Here is a 19,880-nt window from a genome sequence, read left to right as displayed (position 1 = left end):
CTCAAAAGAACTCAAAACTTGCCTTATTTCTTCTCCGTCGTGTTTAGTCTTGCTTTTTTGTATGCAACCCTGAAATTGGTGAGACAGCTGGTTCAACGTGCCCATGGATGATAGAGAATGTATTCCCCAAAACTGAATCTATACAGACTTTGAGGTATATACTGTGAAATTCTACAAGACAAACTGAAAAATACACAAAACACCACTGTAATACCAAAGTAAAGTTTAAATTGTTTAACAAGTTTATTGAGTTTACATAAGAGTGGTTTGGTGTGAACAAATTTAAACTTAGTTTTCTATTAAAATCAAATAAAAGGCAGGCAGGACTTCCTTTCCTTTTCATCAGAAACAAAGTTTGTTCGATGCGTTTTATTCGGTAATGTTGCTCATGATACATTTAAGCAGTTGACAGAGTCCCTTAATGACTTAAAACCGAAAAAAATAGGAGCAAACTTTGTTCAAGAGGGAAACAAAAGTTGCAAGCACAAAATGGATTGTAATGGTGATAAACTGGCTAAATGTAAAAAGAAAAATTAAAAATATACATTTCCAAAACAAACAAAAAAAATAATGAAGAGGCTATCTGTCCCAACTCAAAAGTCATAAAACTACAGCAGAATCATTAAAATAATCAAAAAAGAAAAGACTGAAGATAGAACAATTACATTCAACTTCTTTCTTGAAAACAACCTGAAATGAACATCGCGAACCTCGGTCTGAAATGGATGAGCAGACGAGGAAGTGAAGCAATATCTGCCTCTGCAGATTAGCAAACGTCTGACTTCTGAGGGCACATCCGGGAGTCTTAAATGGTGACCTGCTTGAGGAAATGTGTCATTTAACAGCTATAAAAACATCGATATATCACAGCAATTTTCTCCATTTAGATACATCCTAAACTGACATAATTTCTTAACTACTGTGCATTTGGCGGAGACAATGACAACCTGTCATGGGAAACAGGCCAACTCGAGCTGATTTCAGACTACATTTACTTCCTATGTTTAATAACCATGTTCAAATAATACCCAAGGAAGAATCTTGCTACATTGTGACACATTTATACCACGGTGCCTATTTTAAGAGAGGGTTTAATTATCATTTAAAAGAAACGTGTTGCATATCTTAAAGAGGGAAGTGTCAGAATATAATATATTTATGTTGTCTAGACACATGCAATGTAATAAATATCATTAAACAGAAAAGAGAAAACAGGTTGTTCATGTCACTAAATTAGCTTCCTATCTATTCTATGGGTTCTTTGTTTAAAGGCAAAGGGTTGTTTTTCCCATATTAAAAATAGACACTAATAAACAATGATGCTTTGAAATGGAGACAAACGGCATGTTAACGGCTAATTATAGTTGAAATGAAAATGTGTGTATTTGTAAGTAAATCTTTCTACTTCTAAGTTGTACTTTACAATCAACTTTATTATGTCAGCTGCTTTTGATTACGTACGTTTTGCACTGTCAATTATTACTGTACATCTAATCTGTTGAAATACTGTTGTAACAATACCTGTATTCTCTCTCTGATTCAATGTCATTCTGCTACTTAGGCCTAACACCTGCTCTTCCTCCTGAGCCCACGTTCAGCAGAATCTAGTCATGTTATTAAGAAAAGTTGTGCTTTTAAGTATAAAGTCATGGAAAAACACATTGAAATGTTCCAAGTCACAATGGTAAGTCATATGATGACCTTTACTGACAGCCTTCCCAATGTGAAACCTGCACAGTACACGTTTAGTTGAGTGTGCGTTTGTCTAACAGATGTCTCCTGCACATGCAGCATGAATGGGTACATATAACAATGTGCTGAGGAACCGTTTTCTTTTCATAGAATCAAACACATGTTAAAATGAAAAGGTGCCTACTCTTTTACAGCTTCCGGGGTACTACTTGGTAGCATGTTTATGCATCATGGTAGAACTGATCATAAACCATCTTTCAGTCATATTTTCAGTAGTGTACTGGGACATTCAGTATCAAATTCAATCTTTATGAACAACAATAGATTTGTTTTCTGAAATGGTTCTGTAATTGGTAGGGATTCAACCAAAACATTCTATCTGACTCCTAAAACAGCATTTAGTTAAACCGTTAAAGACAAAATTACACTTTTGAAATGCCCTTCAAGAACTGCAGAATACCGTGTGGAGTTGACAACAAACCGTATTTAGCATAGCTGTCCATTTTGCCGTACAAATTGGTGAAAAATCATGTCCAAATTAATTGCACTACTTTTAAGATTTTTGGCTCACATAGCCCTGGTCGTAAATCAACAGATGGGTGGCAAAATTAAATAACAGATAATATCCGCTGTTCCTAATACTTTAATGAAAACTCTGGAAGTATGACGTAATCGTAAAATCTGTAATTTAGGATGCAGAATCTCTGTTGGAGTTTGATTTCATAACTATTTGGCAGCTGATTTATGAGGATGACCCAGGCGTCTGTGCCTGAAGATATCAACACTGTAATGGTTGCTTTGGACCCATTCATTGGAAACACAATAAGTGCACAGCAATGCACAGTGGCTGGCCCGTTGTCAACACCACTGGGTGATCTGCAAGCCAATGCACAAATGCCACACATTTCTGGGTCAAGTAAATAACATGGATATTAAACACTGCCTGCTGACAAAGATCAGATGCAACAAATTTCTTGGATAACCCAAAGAGGCAAGTATCACTAAATATGTATACATCAAGTGCCACTGAAGAAGTTGAGCTTTCTGAGAATCTCCCTGAATGTGTGACCAGCACCGGTCAGCTTTAACATTAGTTAAAGTACAGTTCCTTTGTCAGCATGGAGACCACGCAGGGTATCTGCTTCTTTTCACTGAAGCGCGGGTCTTCTGACCATGACTCAAAGCTGGTGGCCACCATGTAGTTGACCCTGGTGAGGATCTGCATGATCTCCAGCTGCTTCCCGTATTCATTCAGGACGTTGCACAGAGCCTGGACGAACCACGAGCCGCGGCCAGGATTCCTCCACGAGTAATAGCCTGAAACAGACACAGACATTACAGACATTATTAGGTCAAAAAAGCACTTCTCAGACTTTGGGTCATCGAGCAATTGGCAGCTCAATTTATCTTCTCTGCGCCGGACTTCACTTATACTACCTCTCTGTTTCAAAGTCTTTCCTTTGGCCTTCAAAAACTGCTTCCATGTGTTGATACCCCCATAAGTTGAGTTAGTTAATGTATCTCTAGGAACAAAATATGCTAATGGTACCTCAAATTCCAGGATTAATGGGAAGCAAAAGAATGACTATCTGAAGTATTTCCACCAGCTATACAGCAGCTTTCAACCCTTTATCTCATTGTAGATTTACACCTTTCATTTTCTACAATTATGTCTATTCAAAAACCACAAGCACACATTGAAACCTAAAGCAGGAGCCTAAAAAGATCTTCCCTTCCCTCGCCCATGTCTTTTCTTAATGAATGCTGAACATTGCATTAGTCCACCTCCATCTCTTCTTTAAGCTTTTACAGTTGTCTCTTTAAAATATGTAGACAAAAACATCTCAGAAATTCCACGCTAAAATCTGCAGACTAATCTGCAGAGTATTTAAAGGGGAGTATTAACTGACACATCCAAATATGAACAGCATTGTTTTGCCCGTCAACGGAGTGATGAGATGGGCGTCAACAATCAGGAATGAATTCCCAGTGTGCTTCACAGGCTGGAGACATTACCTGGTACAGTGGAATAGGCAAAGAGAAAGTCTGCTTCAACTGGAATCTTATGCCTAGGATTGGCATCCGTTTCCAAAGATTCGTTTGGAGGGCCAGAATCCGTCTGTATGCCATCGTCAAATTCTGAGCCCCTGCAAGCCTAGGAAGGAAAGACACAAAAGCATGTAGGTTCACAGAAAATAATGAATTTAGAGAAAGGGACGTGGGAAGAGTATGACTAGATTTCTGCCCAGGAGCTTGAAATACAAACAAAGGACAATATTGAATACGACGGGCACTCACATTTATGATATTAAAATGAACATGAAATGAGATTTAAGTCATTACATTTGACCATTACTGGAAAAGTACTGTTGAGCAGCTGGCATGTGTGGCTATCCCACAGTGAAGCACGGATGTTGCTTTCTAAAACAGACACAATAACTTTTCAGACAAAATACATTTATTTGCCCAGATATTCTGAACAAAAGCCTATTCAAAGTTCAGTTAATGGATTCAGCTCTATTTCCAGACTGTCCAGAGCTGCAGAACCATTTGCTGAATCAGTGAATGTAAAAATGTATTCATCTTACATACTTACCATTCTTGGCATTTGAAAATTAATGGGAAAGGCACTTGAATGCATTTGTAGTTGGGGAGGAAGGTACTGAAATTATCCAAGAACAGCCCTTAAGCATTTCAAGAAATGAGTTGATATACCTTTGGGTTAGTATTTTCAAAGTAAAATAAGTTGTGTGAAGTGATTTGTGCTTTAAAGTATGGCCTTACATGTTTAATAGACTAGACTGGGAAAGTGTTAATCTTCAACAAAACACTGCACACTTGTTTTTGATACTCATTTCATAGCATCAAAAAACTCCATTCATACTAGGAAAGAGCAAATCTGAACTCCCTAACAGTAGCAGAAGGAAAACTACACACAGCATCATATGCTTTCCTGACCGATGTTAATATCTTGAAGAGCACAAGAACATAAGAAAGGTTACAACTGTGAGGAGGCATCTTGGCCCATTAGTTCATTTAGTTTAATCGACACACTCCACCCAGGACAACGGCACTTCTGGCTCAAGGTCCTCACCTGAATGAAGAACAGTTTGGGCTTTCCAACCAGACTCTTGCACATGTCCCCTCTGAACAAGGAAGTCATGGTCTTGATGGGCATGGCTCCATCCGTGCCGTAAATCATCCCTTCTTCACCATGGCTTAAAAGGATGCAGGCGAAGCACGAGCTCTCACTGTGGTCTTCCTTGGAGGCTACACAACCAGGGAGAAGACCATGCATTACTAGAACAACCTTGATTAAACGGGAGTCCCCAGTGAAAATTCTATTTAGTTTTATTAAAGGCCCGTTTATAGGGGCTGCCATTTTCCCTTTCCTTGCCTGCCCTGCTGTTTTCTCCTCGATGTAACATGCAGGCACACAAGGCAAGCGATTGGCTTTTAAAACACATTAGTCACAGAGCTACCAGTAGTTCCAATTAAATAATAGCCAAACTGAACTGGTTCGTATTTTCTGCATGTATTTCTTGCTCTTATACCAATCTCTGTTAATAGTAATTTGAGTTCAAATAAGTTTGTGATGTTCATTTTCCACACAATGACTTCTGTCACAAAGATAATAAAATGCCACTCCAGTTCTCCATCTTTGGCATTTCTTATGAGAATTATTCGTCTTTATATCGTACTCTGCCTTCTTTGGGACTCCTACATTCCTTATGTCACAAACTGCAGTTTTATTAATAGAGTAAGAAGCTCAAGTACATTTCTGCGACTCCCGTTTATAGGAAATCCAAAAAGTGAGTTGTAAAATCTAATTCGTTCAACTCATATAAATAAATTAGTTAAACAATAGGGAGGGGAAGAAAAGGTGTACATTGAGTAAAACTAATAATGATGTAAACAATAAAGACCGAAGTGAATGCTGGGTAATTACATGAAATCACTGGTTTAAAACAGGCACTGCAGTCTTGTTTACACCTGTTTGCACTTAAAAAGACCTATTTGAGCTTTGGAGGGAAAATAATGTAAATTGATGCAATCTTCATAATAAAAAACAACAACTCATCAGCTCAAAATCTATTGAAAACAAAGAGCCCTGTGCATGTTATATAATTAGATCATCATATCATCATCACATATCACCTCCTTCCTTATGATTGCATTCAATTTAATGTGGATAAGCCAAAGCATTCAAATTTAATAGGAAGGGGGGATGAACAATACAAACCTTTTATATTATCTGTCAATCAGTTTTTTTCCCCCCTTGTATACAATATATAAAAGCAAAAGTTGGACACAAAGCCTAAATGACTAAATGAGAGTAATGATTTATTCTCCTCTTCTCTGGTATTGTTACTTAAGCTTGGAGTGCTGTTTTAACATCACGGTTATTTTCACTGCTAAACTACTCTAAGTACAGAAAACAATACCCAATGTCACAAGACAATGGCTCCCATCATCGGCTTCAATATATCAAGTCATTAAACAGCCTACTGGGTGGAGAGCTCGACAGAAACTTGACAAGCTTTTAACTACTTTATAATTTCCTCCCGTCTACTCTCACTTAAAGAACTCTGCGGAGGATTTGAAACGTATTAAGGAAATTGATAGAGAACATTTTCAGACCAAATTAGATTGTACGAATGCTGTAATGCTTTACTTGCAGTGCTGATATTCTGTGGGACTATCAAAGAACTGAAACACATGTTTTTTCCTACATATTGATTCGTACTTGTTTTATTGTGATTTCCCACAGGTCTTTAATTGCCTCTGGACTTCAAACTGGGACTCGATAATGAAGTTGAGAAATAAACTCAGTTGACGTTGGCCTTGACGCTCTGCAAATACATTTTAGGCCCAAAGGTATTTGTATAGAACTCACCGTCTTCGAGCAGCTTTTCCATTTTTTCGCACGTCTGGTCATTGTAAATGAAAACATCAAAGCCCAGGCTCTTGAAGCATTTAAAGAGCTCTCCAGCATCGCGGTCTGTGCCATTTCTTACATTCATTCCTGAAAAACACAAGATGATAACCTTTAAAGGCCTTTAAAAACATTTACTCCGGAAATAAACTCAGCCCAGGTCCAAGTGACACACTGACCTGACCTGTGAACTGTGTGACAGCCATGTCAATTTGTTCAAAGGAAAGGTGAAAACAAACCATAAACTAACCAAGATAAATGAAAGGTTATCAGTGATTTTTTTCACTTTATTGACAATAAATTTGGTTTCTTTATATGGAGCCTTGCTTTTGAAATGAGGTTATATGTACAGCATGTATACAGCAACCTGCAAATGTATTAATACCCTTGATAAATTGTAACAAAATAATTTGTGAAATCATCTGATTTATTGTTCATCTTAATGAATATAGGTAAACAAATCATACTAACAATAAACACAATAAAATGTTTACACAATCTAATTCCTTCTGGTAAATCATATTTTTGTTTATCACTGCATATGCAGATATAAAGCTATTGAGCATTGACGTTTTCCTTATTTGCTGTTGGCCAAACAAAATTTCAGTGAATGCAGGACACGAAACTTCTATTGTTTTTAATTCCTCAAGCAGAAATGAGATCTGATGTCAAATGGAGGAAAGAAAATACAAAATAGTCTAATGTTTCATTCTGCTAAGTCTTCCTGAAACTAAGCTGTATTGAGACACACGGAAAGAAAACAAATAAATAAATAATATATCTGGTTTAAAAACACCCAGAGTGGACACTGACTGGAGTAGTCTTGCTGTTTGAGACCCTGGGGTCCGATGGTTAAATGTACAAACCTGTTCTCTCATCAAAGTTCTTGTTGTTGATGATAATACACTTCCCAATCTGCTTGTAGTTCATCTTATACTGGAATGTTGGTGAAACAATTCTGTAATGGCTTTCAGAAGAGAGATCCTGCTCCAGGCCTTGCCCATCCTTTTTCTTCTTACTGAAAGAGACAGCAAAAACACAGACAAGTTAACTACCTGGAAGTCATGCCCCACATGGATCACCTGTTGCTACCAAAGCTGCTTAGACTCACAACGACCTGCAGCAGAATGCCTATACAATATTTTCTTGCACTAGCACAAGAGAAATAGTACAAAAACATCCCCAATGGCTTGGATTGTACATGTATGATCCATTAGGAATCAGTAGTTTTAATCCAGTAGTTTAGACAGATGTTGAAGATGTTCCCTTAAATCCTCTGCCTGTAAGAAAATGCCCCCCCACCCTTCCCTAGATTGTTATTTAACAATTGGCTTTAAAACTGGATCTTCACCAACTATGCCACAAAACAAACAAAACACAAACCACTGAGCTTCACTCCATGACCTCTTTCACTTTTTTTGAGTGGCAATGTCTGCGGGCTCTTTCAAAAACAAGAACACCGGCTCCTGTTGCAAACCTCAAATGCTCCCTAATGCTGGTCTGAGCTCAGCTGTCCCCTGAAACAGGGACTGCAGTTCAAATAGTGTGTTGCTGTGGTTTTCCCATTTACCACAGTGGGTTCCTGAGCTCAAGCAAAAAAACACAAGTGTAATTATTCTAACATTGTACTTGTTTGTCAGGTACATTTCAGACATATGGTAGACAATATACTGGTTCCATAATGTCCCTGTCAACATCAGAGGGCAACAGTAAATATTTAGATGTTTCTTCTTATCATTGGTGCATTGCACACCACATTTATTAACACTGAAGCCACAAATAACGTAACAATATCCAATGTCCTGAATGTTCACATTACCCGGTTATATACCTCATCCTGTATGTTTCAATCAACTCGAATTTGCTTTCCCCAACATCCCATACATAATATGACGTCACAAAACAAACTGAGAATGCTTACTGTTTATGATTTAATAGTAAGTAATTCATTATAAAAGAAATAAAAACAGAAAGGATTCTGAGCTGAAGCAAAACATTGCACGTTGGAGAAAATAACTTCCAATGGATCATTGACTGACATTCATATTCAATATTTAACAAGCCTTTCTACAATACATCCCCCAGCATAGTGCTTTAGACTTTTTAACCATTATGTATCCATTCTAGTTGATTTTATTTCAGGTGTGCGCTGAGTGAAGTAAACCATAAACTAAGGCCAGATAATTCTAAAGATGAATTTCCTTGTTTCTAAGAATGGTAAGCTGTGATGTGAAAGCTGAAGGACGCAAAAGGTTACAGTTTCTGAGTGTCATTTCATGTCCCTCTGCCAATAAAACATCTAAATAGGTGTCCCACACATACAATCTGGAGAGAAAGATGAATGTCCTCATCCATATAGGTATACGACAGTTTAAGCTGTAAAAATGGGAATGTAAAACACTTTAATAACCTATATAAAACCTACAGTGATATACCAGAAAGCCGAAGACATTAGTCAGCTACTGATTTCAGCTAAGCAAAGACAACTGAGGTTTTCTAGCCATAATACTGAGCACTTGCTTTCGAAACATGATCAGATATTCTCGATTACCTGCACAGAGGTCAGAACGGCTACAGTCCTACTGAAGGGAATGACTTTGAAGCTGGAATAAAGCTGGAATGTTGATACACTTTCAAAGACTTTCAAGGGTTTTGAAAAGGGCTAAAGCTAAGACACATTTCCAAACATTTTGCTTAAGAAATCCCTATCTTTGATCAATGTGAAGTTCAGCCCTAGACCCTGTCTTTCATCCTGACTCACATAATCCATCAAAAATACGGCACTCCCCAATGTCAAGGGCTGTAACACCATGCCTAATTCTCTGGACACTCTGGACATTAATGTTGTCTGGTATACTTAACTCTGTAGCCGAATATGCCATGTACCGATTGTGATAAAATAATAACAGTAATGAAACAAATAATTTTAACCATAATCCAAAAACACCTAATTCAGATAGTAAACAAACTGCTGGTTTTAAACAAATCCTCTTAAAACTGTGTTATTGTATTGTAATGACACATTGTGTCATCCAGTTTTTCATGTACTGTTTATTTAACCACTAGGTATTCATGATCGGTTATATAGATATTGTATACACATGATGTTTGCTATAACAAAAAATATTTATTTAAAAGATTTATGAACAACATAAGCCTACTTTAAAAACTACTACAGAAACACATGCTACATAAATTGTCTCATGATTGCATTAGTATGGTGAAAAGGAAAATTAGAAGTTTGTCTTCCTAAAACGTTATTATTGGAGCATGTGTTTTTCATGCATAAATTAAATGTGCAGCATCTAACCCAAAGCGAATCTCTCTCATGTGTTCATGTGTGTATTGTAAGGAGAGCGGTTTTCAGTAAAGAAATATAAAGTGTTGTGCAAGCTCTTCTACAGGAGTGCCTACCAGTATCACTACCGCTATTGTTAAGAAGCTCTCAAGAAACCTTTGCAGTGCTGTGGGATCATTTAGCAAAAAGCATTGCTGCATGTTACAGTCCATGTGCAGCAGATTGGGTGAAACGTTTTCTTTGAATTGCTTAGCTGCAATGCTAATAAAGCATGTAGGCTAGTATGCAAAAGTAGACCTTCAAAATCCATACTGAAAGGCGAGTAAGTCCAAAACAAAATCATGAAAGCCTCATAAGCAACAAATATGCCTACAACTAATTTAGGCATTTCAAAGTGAGCAACATCTCTCATCAATTACACAAAATGATCTTCTTTACAACACTTCAGTTATGCTCAATAAACAGTTATTACAAAAGCCATCATTTGTTTACCAGATAAAGATGTGCTTGTGTGCTTTTTACAGTAACAACAACAGGAAAGGAAACACCTCACAACTTTACAGACATTGACGCACTGTTGAGGCAACGGTTAAGAATGCAGTCAGAGAAGATGCCTTAAATAGCTCAACTGTGAGCTCAATCATAGTGATCATAAGCAGGTGAGGGTTGGGCTTGTTTACCGAAGGGATTGAAACGAGAAATCTTTTAACCCTTTGTCCCGCCCTCTCGAACACTGCAGTGGCTAAAGTAAACTGTTCAAACTTACTAGTATTTTTCATAATACAAGTGCCACAATATTTTAATTTCACAATAATGCTTAAAGACTTCCCACAGCAAACAGCACACCACAGAGAGAGATTGCAACTTGACAGACTAGAGGAATGCTGTTGCACCAATCTACAACTATTGATCTAAATAAGAAGACATCAGTGTTGATCAGAATTGAAACTGATCAGTGCCATTTTGAAAGGTACTCTGCAACATGAGAAGTTTGGATCTGCAGCGCTTTAACTCCACGGCATTCTAGCAAATTGTGCGTATATCACACATAAGACATCACAGCTAGTTAGTTACTGTATAATAATACCTCAAATCATCAATTTCATGTTTGAAATTGCACAACAATCTTCCCTGGAACAACATCCAACAATTTATAGATTATAATATGATTTTCTTCTGGGGAATATTTCACTTGTTCTCATTTCTTTTACTACAAAGCTCAAATTTACACTGCTTTCCTGTAGACACTGTTTGGGGTGCAATCATGTTGAGACTATAAAGACACTGAGTAGACTTGTTTGGCCAGGGCAGCACAAAATGACTAGTTGTGTATGTGACAATGTCACACTAAAAGTATTGTTAAATCCCAAACTGAAGTCTCAGCGTGAAGAAAGTGGACATCAAACGGTCAGAAAAGAAATCTCTCAAGATTAGGTTGCTGTGCTGTTTCTTTACAAAAAATATCCAGTTTGTGGGCTAATCAGTAGATATTACTCAAAAATCTCAAGGTAATTAGGAAAATGACTACACACAACATCTTCAATTTAGTATTTCAATCTCTCAGTCACCTTGAGAAATTATTCAAATGATTGTGCTTAGACAAAGTGATCAGCTGCAAATTTACATTTTATATTGACTTTTCAGTAAAAAGTAATAATTGAAATGAAATGAACATACAAATACAAGCTCCCGTTCCAGATATGAATTTTAGTCTGACAGCTATTTTGAACTTTCAAACAAAGCTCTCTGATAAACAAGAATACCAGAGAGTATACTTAAATAAACTCACACAAAAGCAAATAACAGACAGAAAATATCTCTGTTCACTTTCCTTCCACGCCCATGGAATCTGGCTCTTTTTGCCCGTGTAGTTGTATAGTGACGTTATAAATAACAGACTTCATTGCATCCCATTTTGAGGTTTGAAACCCTAGGCCTCGGTGAAAAGTGCATATCTATTTATTAATGTAAACACAAATAAATGTCCTGTGTAGATCACCAGGGATATGTTAGTACAGTACTCACATTATCTGCTACCATCCAGAATAGCTAGGTCAACTAGTTGCATTATCCACATCACATTGCAATCACACCTGCTGCTAACAGAACGGCACAATGCGACACAGAGACCACGTGAGATCCGTCTCCCTACTCTGGCTTTGTTTTACACATTTCCAGCAAACGCAGGGCTACAATAAACTTAAATTAGCCAGATTCAAGGTGATACAAATACATTTTAGAAAAAGGAAGTTTTCGGAAAAATACATACGAATCCAATCGCAGGTGGGAAACCTACCTGGGTTCTTCATTCACTGGTACACCACTCTGCATCTGAAAGAGTTTTTTCTCCTGTTTTTGAAAGAAGTCAAAGCTTTGTCGCCGTGCTAGGAGCCTAACATGCTCAACGCTAGTCTATAAAGGCTGAAACGTGATGCTCCACACTCAGGCCATGCAAAAGCCCTGAGTCAGCAACTGAACGATGCTGGACTTTTCTATAGGGCTATTCAACCACACAGTGCCTGTGACCCAGCAACCTGCTGAGGTCATCCAGGCCTCCTGCACCTCTGCTGACAAGCACAGAATCAGGGCAGGGCAGGGATTGTTCACACGTACAAATCTGTGCGTTTATACACACCTACACGTACATACATTCGTGTGTGGATGCGATGAATATTCATTACAGTCAGTGACATGCCAGCAAAAGTCGGAAAACGTTTGTTTAGCTCTGAGTTTAAGACACACAGGGATAACCGTTACAATCTAGGATGTAAGACCTTATATACTGTTTACTGTATATCTTGTATACACTTGTGTACATTGGAATTTGTAAAATGTATTATGCCTTAAACTGCACTGTATTATTGCACTTTGTATTGCGTTTATATTTTGTAAGTCACCCTGGAAAAGGGCGTCTGCTAAGAAATAAATAATAATACTAATAATAATGCAGTCACACACCTATACTTTAAGGACGTGAACGCCACTAGAGGTGATGGTACTTTCTACCTTGCAGCCTACACAGGTCTTTGGAATGGACTGAAAATAAAATGGCCCTAGACTTAGCAGGCTGGATTGCATTAGTGTTCAGGGAAATAAAGCAAATTCATTTAATTTAAATAAAAGACAATGTAAAAGCACCCAGACAACACATCTGGCTCCATCTACAATAATGCTGTATATTTTCGGTAGACAGATGTAAAATATCAGGGCTATGGGGTTTCAGACCACACTTCATGCTTCACACTTCAGAAACTGATTCCAAAAGTTAAATGCTCAATTAAAAGAAGCTCAGACTTGTCAAAACTCTGCTGGTTATTCAGCAAATAATGTGCCAGACCATCGATTTCATACAAATCAATAAAACCCAGATTTCCTTTTGACTGCAAATCTGAAAATAGAAGTAAATATACCATTTGCAGTGAGTGAGTAAAACACTTAACATGGTCTCTTGATTTTACTGTCCAGATATACTGCATGTAAATACAAATCTCAGTCACCTGAACTTATCTGACCAATATCTATGTACACTGAACTCCAGTTTAAGTTTTTAAAGTTCGACTTTCAAGAAAAGCCTACTCCTCTGACCCATTCAAACATTCATCCAGTCTAATCTGTAAAATCTGTAGTACAAAAGGCACCAGCCCCTTAGGAATGGAGTATTTTATGTCTCTTTTACAAATGTGGTTTTACCAACCCCATATTACTATACTTTATGCATCAGGTGTCTAGGCTATATTAAATTATGTAATGTACACTGATTTATTAAAATATTTAGAGCTTAGGCAAAGACTCATTATTCCACAATGTTTTTTTTTTTTCATTTTGACTTGAATCCTGAATTCAGGATGCACCTGAAATGATCTGAAGGGGTTTAAAACTTGGACAGAATTTTTTAATGAATAAATGTGGCTTTATTTATTAAATTAAATGTTTAATGACTAATGTATGAGATTATAAAAATAAACAAAACACACACAACAGTGAAATTATGACACGAGTCCATTTGTATTTGACTTGTCACTTGAACTTGAACACTGTCTGCACCCGTACATTTTAGAAAGGGTTAATCCTGGTCAGGTAAGCCCAAGGTAAGGCCTAAACCTACTGCATTGTTTCGCTGTTTCAGTCCTGGTGAATGGTGAGAACAGTAGGACTTCAATCCTGTCATAATGGGATTTGCGATGCACGGCCCCTTTAATGTTTTTGCCAGCTGGCCAGTTAGCTGAGACTGTTAAGGACCATTGTTCCTCTCATTGTGCCAAACTAAATTGGTGGATTCTATGCAGAAGCTGCCCTTGGACAATCAAAAGAATGAACGAAGGGGAGAGAAAAAAAAAAGTCATATCACAATCCCATGTCAGCGCTACACAAAAGCCACCTGCCTCGCTTCAGCTAACAGACAGACGGCAACCCATTCACAGGATTTATTTTAAGGTTACCATATCTCTCCTGCAAAGAGCAAGAGCCAAAGACAAAGGAGCTCGTCTAGCTGCGATACTTCTCATTAACCTCTCGCTCGCTTTTCATCTTCTTGTAATGGATACTAAAGATGAATGCCAGCAAATGAATCGTTTCTAACTGTGTAGAGCACACCCAAGCAGCCCATACATCAAAACCACACATCAGGTCGAACACGATCTCTAATGTTTCCTGGGTATTCTTAACTAAGGAAAGAGAACAACAGGGGCATTTGCTGCTCTGGGCTTCTCAAGTAGCTTTCAAATGTGGCTCAACCACTTCCAATGAGTGCTACCTGTAGAAGAGTGCGGGACGCTTCCTCATCTCTCAGGGATTGATTTGCGGCTCAGTGAGGGTCCACACTACGTGAAAGAATGTCTCCTTACTTCCTTCGATTCAGAAAGTCTCTGTTCTCTTCTGTCCTTTAATATTTTGACATGCTTCACTGCTCTCCTTTACACACTCTAATAGAATCTGATCTAATTAATAATAATAAAAAACTAGTATAGCTGTGAATTAAATAATTTCAATAAAATTGTATGTATTTAATTAATCATGTGGGCTTTATTCATACCGCATACATATCCAAAACAAATGATATGCACAAATGACAGTTGAGTTGTTTAAGAGGTGTTTATATTTGATTTTAATAAAGCAAATCAATCAATGGGACAAACAAATGTAAAGAAAAGTGAATAGATTGGTGCTTAAAATCCCCAAATTCGTATCTCAGGACTTGCAGCTCAGCACCCCCTTGTGGAAAATGAATCTCTTTTTTGTTTTCACTCTCAGGAGAGAGATTTGCTTTAATAAGAGCACCTGCTTAAGTCACAGCATGTGTATTCATTTCTCAAAAAGTAATTCGATTACATTCTCCCCAGAAATTGCGGATGCGCTTCAATGAACAAGAAAACACACACAGAAAATCATATCAGTTTTTACATTTCATACAAAGAATAATTGTAGGTAATGTACTTTTAGTCAATTTGAAACTCAGCCAGTTATGAAATTATAGCTACACAATGCTGACATTATTACATCATTGTATGCATTTGAATTGTAATGAAATGGCTGCGACAATGTGCCAATATTAAACTCTGAACACAGGTCAAGACAAGATAATGATGTTCTGCTACAGCTGAATATTTATTAGGTGAACTCAATTTGGACCTACAAGTTCCCTCATCTCTTTTTTTAGCTCTGAGATCATAATGTTCCCATATATTTTCAGACAGTTAATGAGTGTTTCTGCCTTAATATAAATACACATTGTTTTATTCTGTGGATCCCAGAGGCCTTAATTAAAAACCACATCTAAATATTCTGACAGAGAATTTTAGAATCATAAGTCGCAAGGATTTGGTCAAAGATCAAAGCACTGCTTGTAGCATGTCTTGTATAAACAGTGTTTTTAGATACGATATATGTTTTTTTAATTAGTACGGTTGATTATATAGAAGACAACCTCTTAAGACCCCAGGACTGCTTTCAAAGTTTTGTACCAGGTCAAGAGGAGAGTAACTAAAGTAATATATTCCCCAGGAACACATTATTCTCCAGGACATTACCGCATACACCGATCAGCCATAACATTATGACCACCTGCCTAATATTATGTAGGTCCCCCTTCTGCCACCAAAACAGCCCTGACCCGTTGAGGCATGGACTCCACTAGACCTCTGAAGGCGTGCTGTGGTATCTGGCACCAAGACGTTAGCAGCAGATCCTTTAAGTCCTGTAAGTTGCGAGGTGGGGCCTCCATGGATTGGACTTGTTTATCCAGCACATCCCACAGATGCTCGATTGGATTGAGATCTGGGGAATTTGGAGGCCAAATCAACACCTCGAACTCGTGACTCATCAGACCAGGCCACCTTCTTCCATTGCTCCGTGGTCCAGTTCTGATGCTCACGTGCTCATTGTAGGCGTTTTCGGCAGTGGACAGGGGTCAGCATGGGCACCCTGACTGGTCTGCGGCTACGCAGACCCATACACAACAAACAGCGATCCACTGTGTGTTCTGACACCTTTCTATCAGAACCAGCATTCACTTTTTCAGCAATTTGAGCTACAGTGGCTCGTCTGTTGGATCGGACCACACGGGCCAGCCTTCGCTGCCCACGTGCATCAGTGAGCCTTGGCCACCCATGACCCTGTTGCCGGTTCACCGCGTTTCCTTCCTTGGACCACTTTTGATAGGTACTGACCACTGCAGACCGGGAACACCCCACAAGAGCTGCAGTTTTGGAGATGCTCTGACCCAGTCGTCTAGCCATCACAATTTGGCCCTTGTCAAAGTCGCTCAGATCCCTACACTTGCCCATTTTTCCTGCTTCTAACACATCAACTTTGAGGAAAAAATGTTCACTTGCTGCCTAATATATCCCACCCACTGACAGGTGCCATGATAACGAGGTTATCAGTGTTATTCACTTCACCTGTCAGTGGTCATAGTGTTATGGCTGATCGGTGTATCTACACAGCCTGCCTGAATCTCGCTGGTACCTTAGGGGAGTAGAACTAGAAAATGGCCCAGCCTGGGAGAAGAAACTCTCATGACACCATGTGGCACATTGCTAAACTGCAATCTTTAACATCCGGTCCCCTATAACTGTACTCGTATGAACAAATCGGCTTTATTTTACAGAAATACACAGTAAAACATGAAAAACATCTCGGCTCTCTTCCTGAAGGACTGCGATTTCTGGTTTCACTACAGCTTAATTCCTAATTAGGTTTATCAATCACTTAAACGTGCATTATAAGCATTTCGCCTTATTGTAAATTCATTGACCTTGCCACACCTGCTGTATCTAGCACACAGCCCGATATAAAAAGCTCAACAACTGCCAGGAGACAACTCTCTGAGGCTATCAATGATTGATATGGGTGGGTATAATCGTAAAACAATACATTTGCATGAAACAGTTCTGACTCACTGGAAATTACCTTTGAAACAGACGGAATCGGCCTTTTCTGTCTGGCTTGGCATCTGTCGAATCTCCCCAGGCCTCCATGTCCTCCTCTGCCTCAGGGACATCCAGTTCATCAGACATCTGTGTGTCAGAATAGATACTTGTAAAGAATTCTACTGCAACGAAACCTGAGAACTGAAAAGCACATTTTTCGCCTTCTTTATCAAAATGGAACAATAATTACTGTTTAAATACAAATAAGATGATTCTTCAAGTCTCACTTTCTTTTGTCAATTCAGACTAGAGCACACACTTACAAATTCTGTGTAGTGGCCTTTAAAATTGTGAACTTAGAATTATGACTTCTGTAAATCCCACAAAGTAGAGCTCTTCTGTGTTTCAGGATGTGACGTTTCAAGCCTACACGTATACACTGTTCATGTTTTATTGTGAAAAACTGAAATATCATAATTGGATAAGTCTTCACCACCTTGAGTTCATACTTGATGGATGCAACAGATGTGAGTCTGTTGGGATAGGTCCCTACCAACTCTGCCCACCTAGAGATGACAATATTTGACCATTCTTTACAAAACTGTTGAAGCTCTGTCATGTTCCTTGGGGACTGTTGATGGACAGCAATCTCCAAGTCATACCACACATTTTCAATTGGATTTAGGCTAAAAAGTTCAGTCTATGTTTAATCAGACCACAGACATGGTTTGCCACATGGTTACAGAATCTCCTGAGTGTTTTTGATTTCATATTTCAAATGGGATTCAAGGTGGGCTTTCTTGAGTACCATACAGGCCAGATTTGTGAGTGCTTGGGAAAAAGTCTGTAACTCTTGGTAAGATCTCCGATCTGTCTCCTTCTTACTCGGTGATCCAATTTGAAGGGACGGCCTGATCTAGGCAGGGTCTTGGTGGTGCCACACACCTCCCTCTTGTCAATAATCGTCTTCATTCAAGCTGAAGATGTTTTTGGGTGGTTTCCAGGAAGACGTTTTGCCTAGGGGTTTATTCATGTGTGTATTCATCAGTGTATACTGTTATTTACACACCACCTTAACAAAGGGGGCTTTTAAAGAACAGGCCCGGTAACATTTTTTCCCATTTAGCTGAAACCTGTTGTGAAATCTCAGAAAAAATTATGTTGTTTGTATTAAACCTATTATTTTTGCACTCTACATTTCCACCTTTCTATCCCACACACCCACAGAGTACGCTATGGAAACAAAATATAATCACTAAAATGTATTGAAAAGAAAAAAAGGTTTGATTATCTGTATCAGTACTTAAGTATGTGATGTTGGGATTACTGAGAAATAATAATGCAGGACTACTTGTCCTGACTGAAAGTACAACATTTTCATAAATTGGTTTCATTTTTAGATTGCTTTTCTTTTATTAGTGAGAAACCATTGAATGCACAACATATATATATATATATATATATATATATATATATATATATATATATATATAATTGATCTAGCTAAACACAGTTTGATTAAGAACTTTTGAAAGCCAATGCTGTCAGTCAAGTCAATGAACTCATTCATGTTTTTTTCTTTAAAACGAAACCAAATACAGATGTGTATTAATTTATTGAGAGAGGAGAGTTAAAAAAAAAAAAAACTGTGGTACGGCTGAAACAGAGACACAACCGACTTTAACCATCTGTATTACATCAGTGACAGTCTGAAAACTGCTACAGCTCATTTGAATAAAACAAAAACCAATAAAAACACACATTTCTATTTAATCATTAGGCTACAAACTTAGCATCATATGCATCAGTTTTGATTGGTTTATGTTTTATTAAACACATAAGTAGACTACCTAAATATTGCGTTACTTGCTTCCAGTTTTATTTCAACTTACTTTGTCCAGAGAAAAGTTTCTTGCTGGCCGGTCTTTTCCCAGTCGTTTCTGTTTCGATTCCACACACGATCGCAGCGCTTTTCTACAGGAAGAATCCGAAAGACTGTGAGACTTCCTTGTTTGAGGCGCACATATTTAAAGCAACAGCAACATACAGCAGCCTCTAACACAGTACATGGCAGCACTAAGAAACAAAAAAACAAACATCAAACCATGAATATATGTAAGTATAAGTATACCTTCATTACATATATGACCATTACGTTTTTAAAATGTTTAGATACTATGATATTGGCCTATAATTTAAATACAGACGGCTGACAAATTAAAGGAAAAACCAATATAAAGTGTCTCAGTGAGGTGTTGGGCCATCACGAGCCGCCGGAACAGCGTCAATGCTCTTGGCACAGATTCTAGAGTCTCTGATCTACTGGAGGGATGAACCCCATTCTTCCAAAAGATATTCCCTCATTTGGGGTTGTGATGATGGTGCTGGAGAGCGCAGTCTAACACGTCGGTCCACAATCTCCCATAGGTGTTCAATTGGGTTGAGATCTGGTGACAGCGAAGGCCATAGCATATGATTCACATCATTGTCATACTCATCACACCATTCAGTGACCCTTGTGCCCTGTGGATGGGGCACTGTCATCCTGGAAGAGACCACTCCCATCAGGATAGAAATGTTTCACAAT

General features: G+C 38.2%; 1 protein-coding gene across 2 annotated transcripts; it reads right to left on the bottom strand.

Annotated features, from left to right (window-relative positions):
• Positions 1 to 219: 219 nt before the first annotated feature.
• On the bottom strand, positions 220 to 19,293 carry casp7 (caspase 7, apoptosis-related cysteine peptidase). Of its 2 annotated transcripts, XM_066693073.1 has the most exons (7): positions 19,186 to 19,293; positions 17,334 to 17,440; positions 7,495 to 7,646; positions 6,590 to 6,718; positions 4,787 to 4,962; positions 3,709 to 3,847; positions 220 to 3,009 (listed from the first exon to the last, which is right to left on the bottom strand). In XM_066693073.1, exons 2-7 carry the CDS (start codon positions 17,438 to 17,440, stop codon positions 2,783 to 2,785), a joined length of 930 nt encoding a protein of 309 aa, XP_066549170.1. In that variant the 5' UTR covers positions 19,186 to 19,293; the 3' UTR covers positions 220 to 2,782. The 2 variants fall into 2 exon arrangements, with proteins under 2 accessions (XP_066549170.1, XP_066549171.1); XM_066693074.1 differs by lacking the exons at positions 17,334 to 17,440; positions 19,186 to 19,293 and adding an exon at positions 12,223 to 12,293.
• Positions 19,294 to 19,880: the final 587 nt, after the last annotated feature.

This window comes from Amia ocellicauda, chromosome 20 (genome assembly GCF_036373705.1).
Source record: "Amia ocellicauda isolate fAmiCal2 chromosome 20, fAmiCal2.hap1, whole genome shotgun sequence".
Classification (NCBI taxonomy): Eukaryota; Metazoa; Chordata; class Actinopteri; order Amiiformes; family Amiidae; genus Amia; species Amia ocellicauda.
Note: the sequence above shows the minus strand (reverse complement) of the source record. Positions and strands in the feature narration are given on the sequence as shown.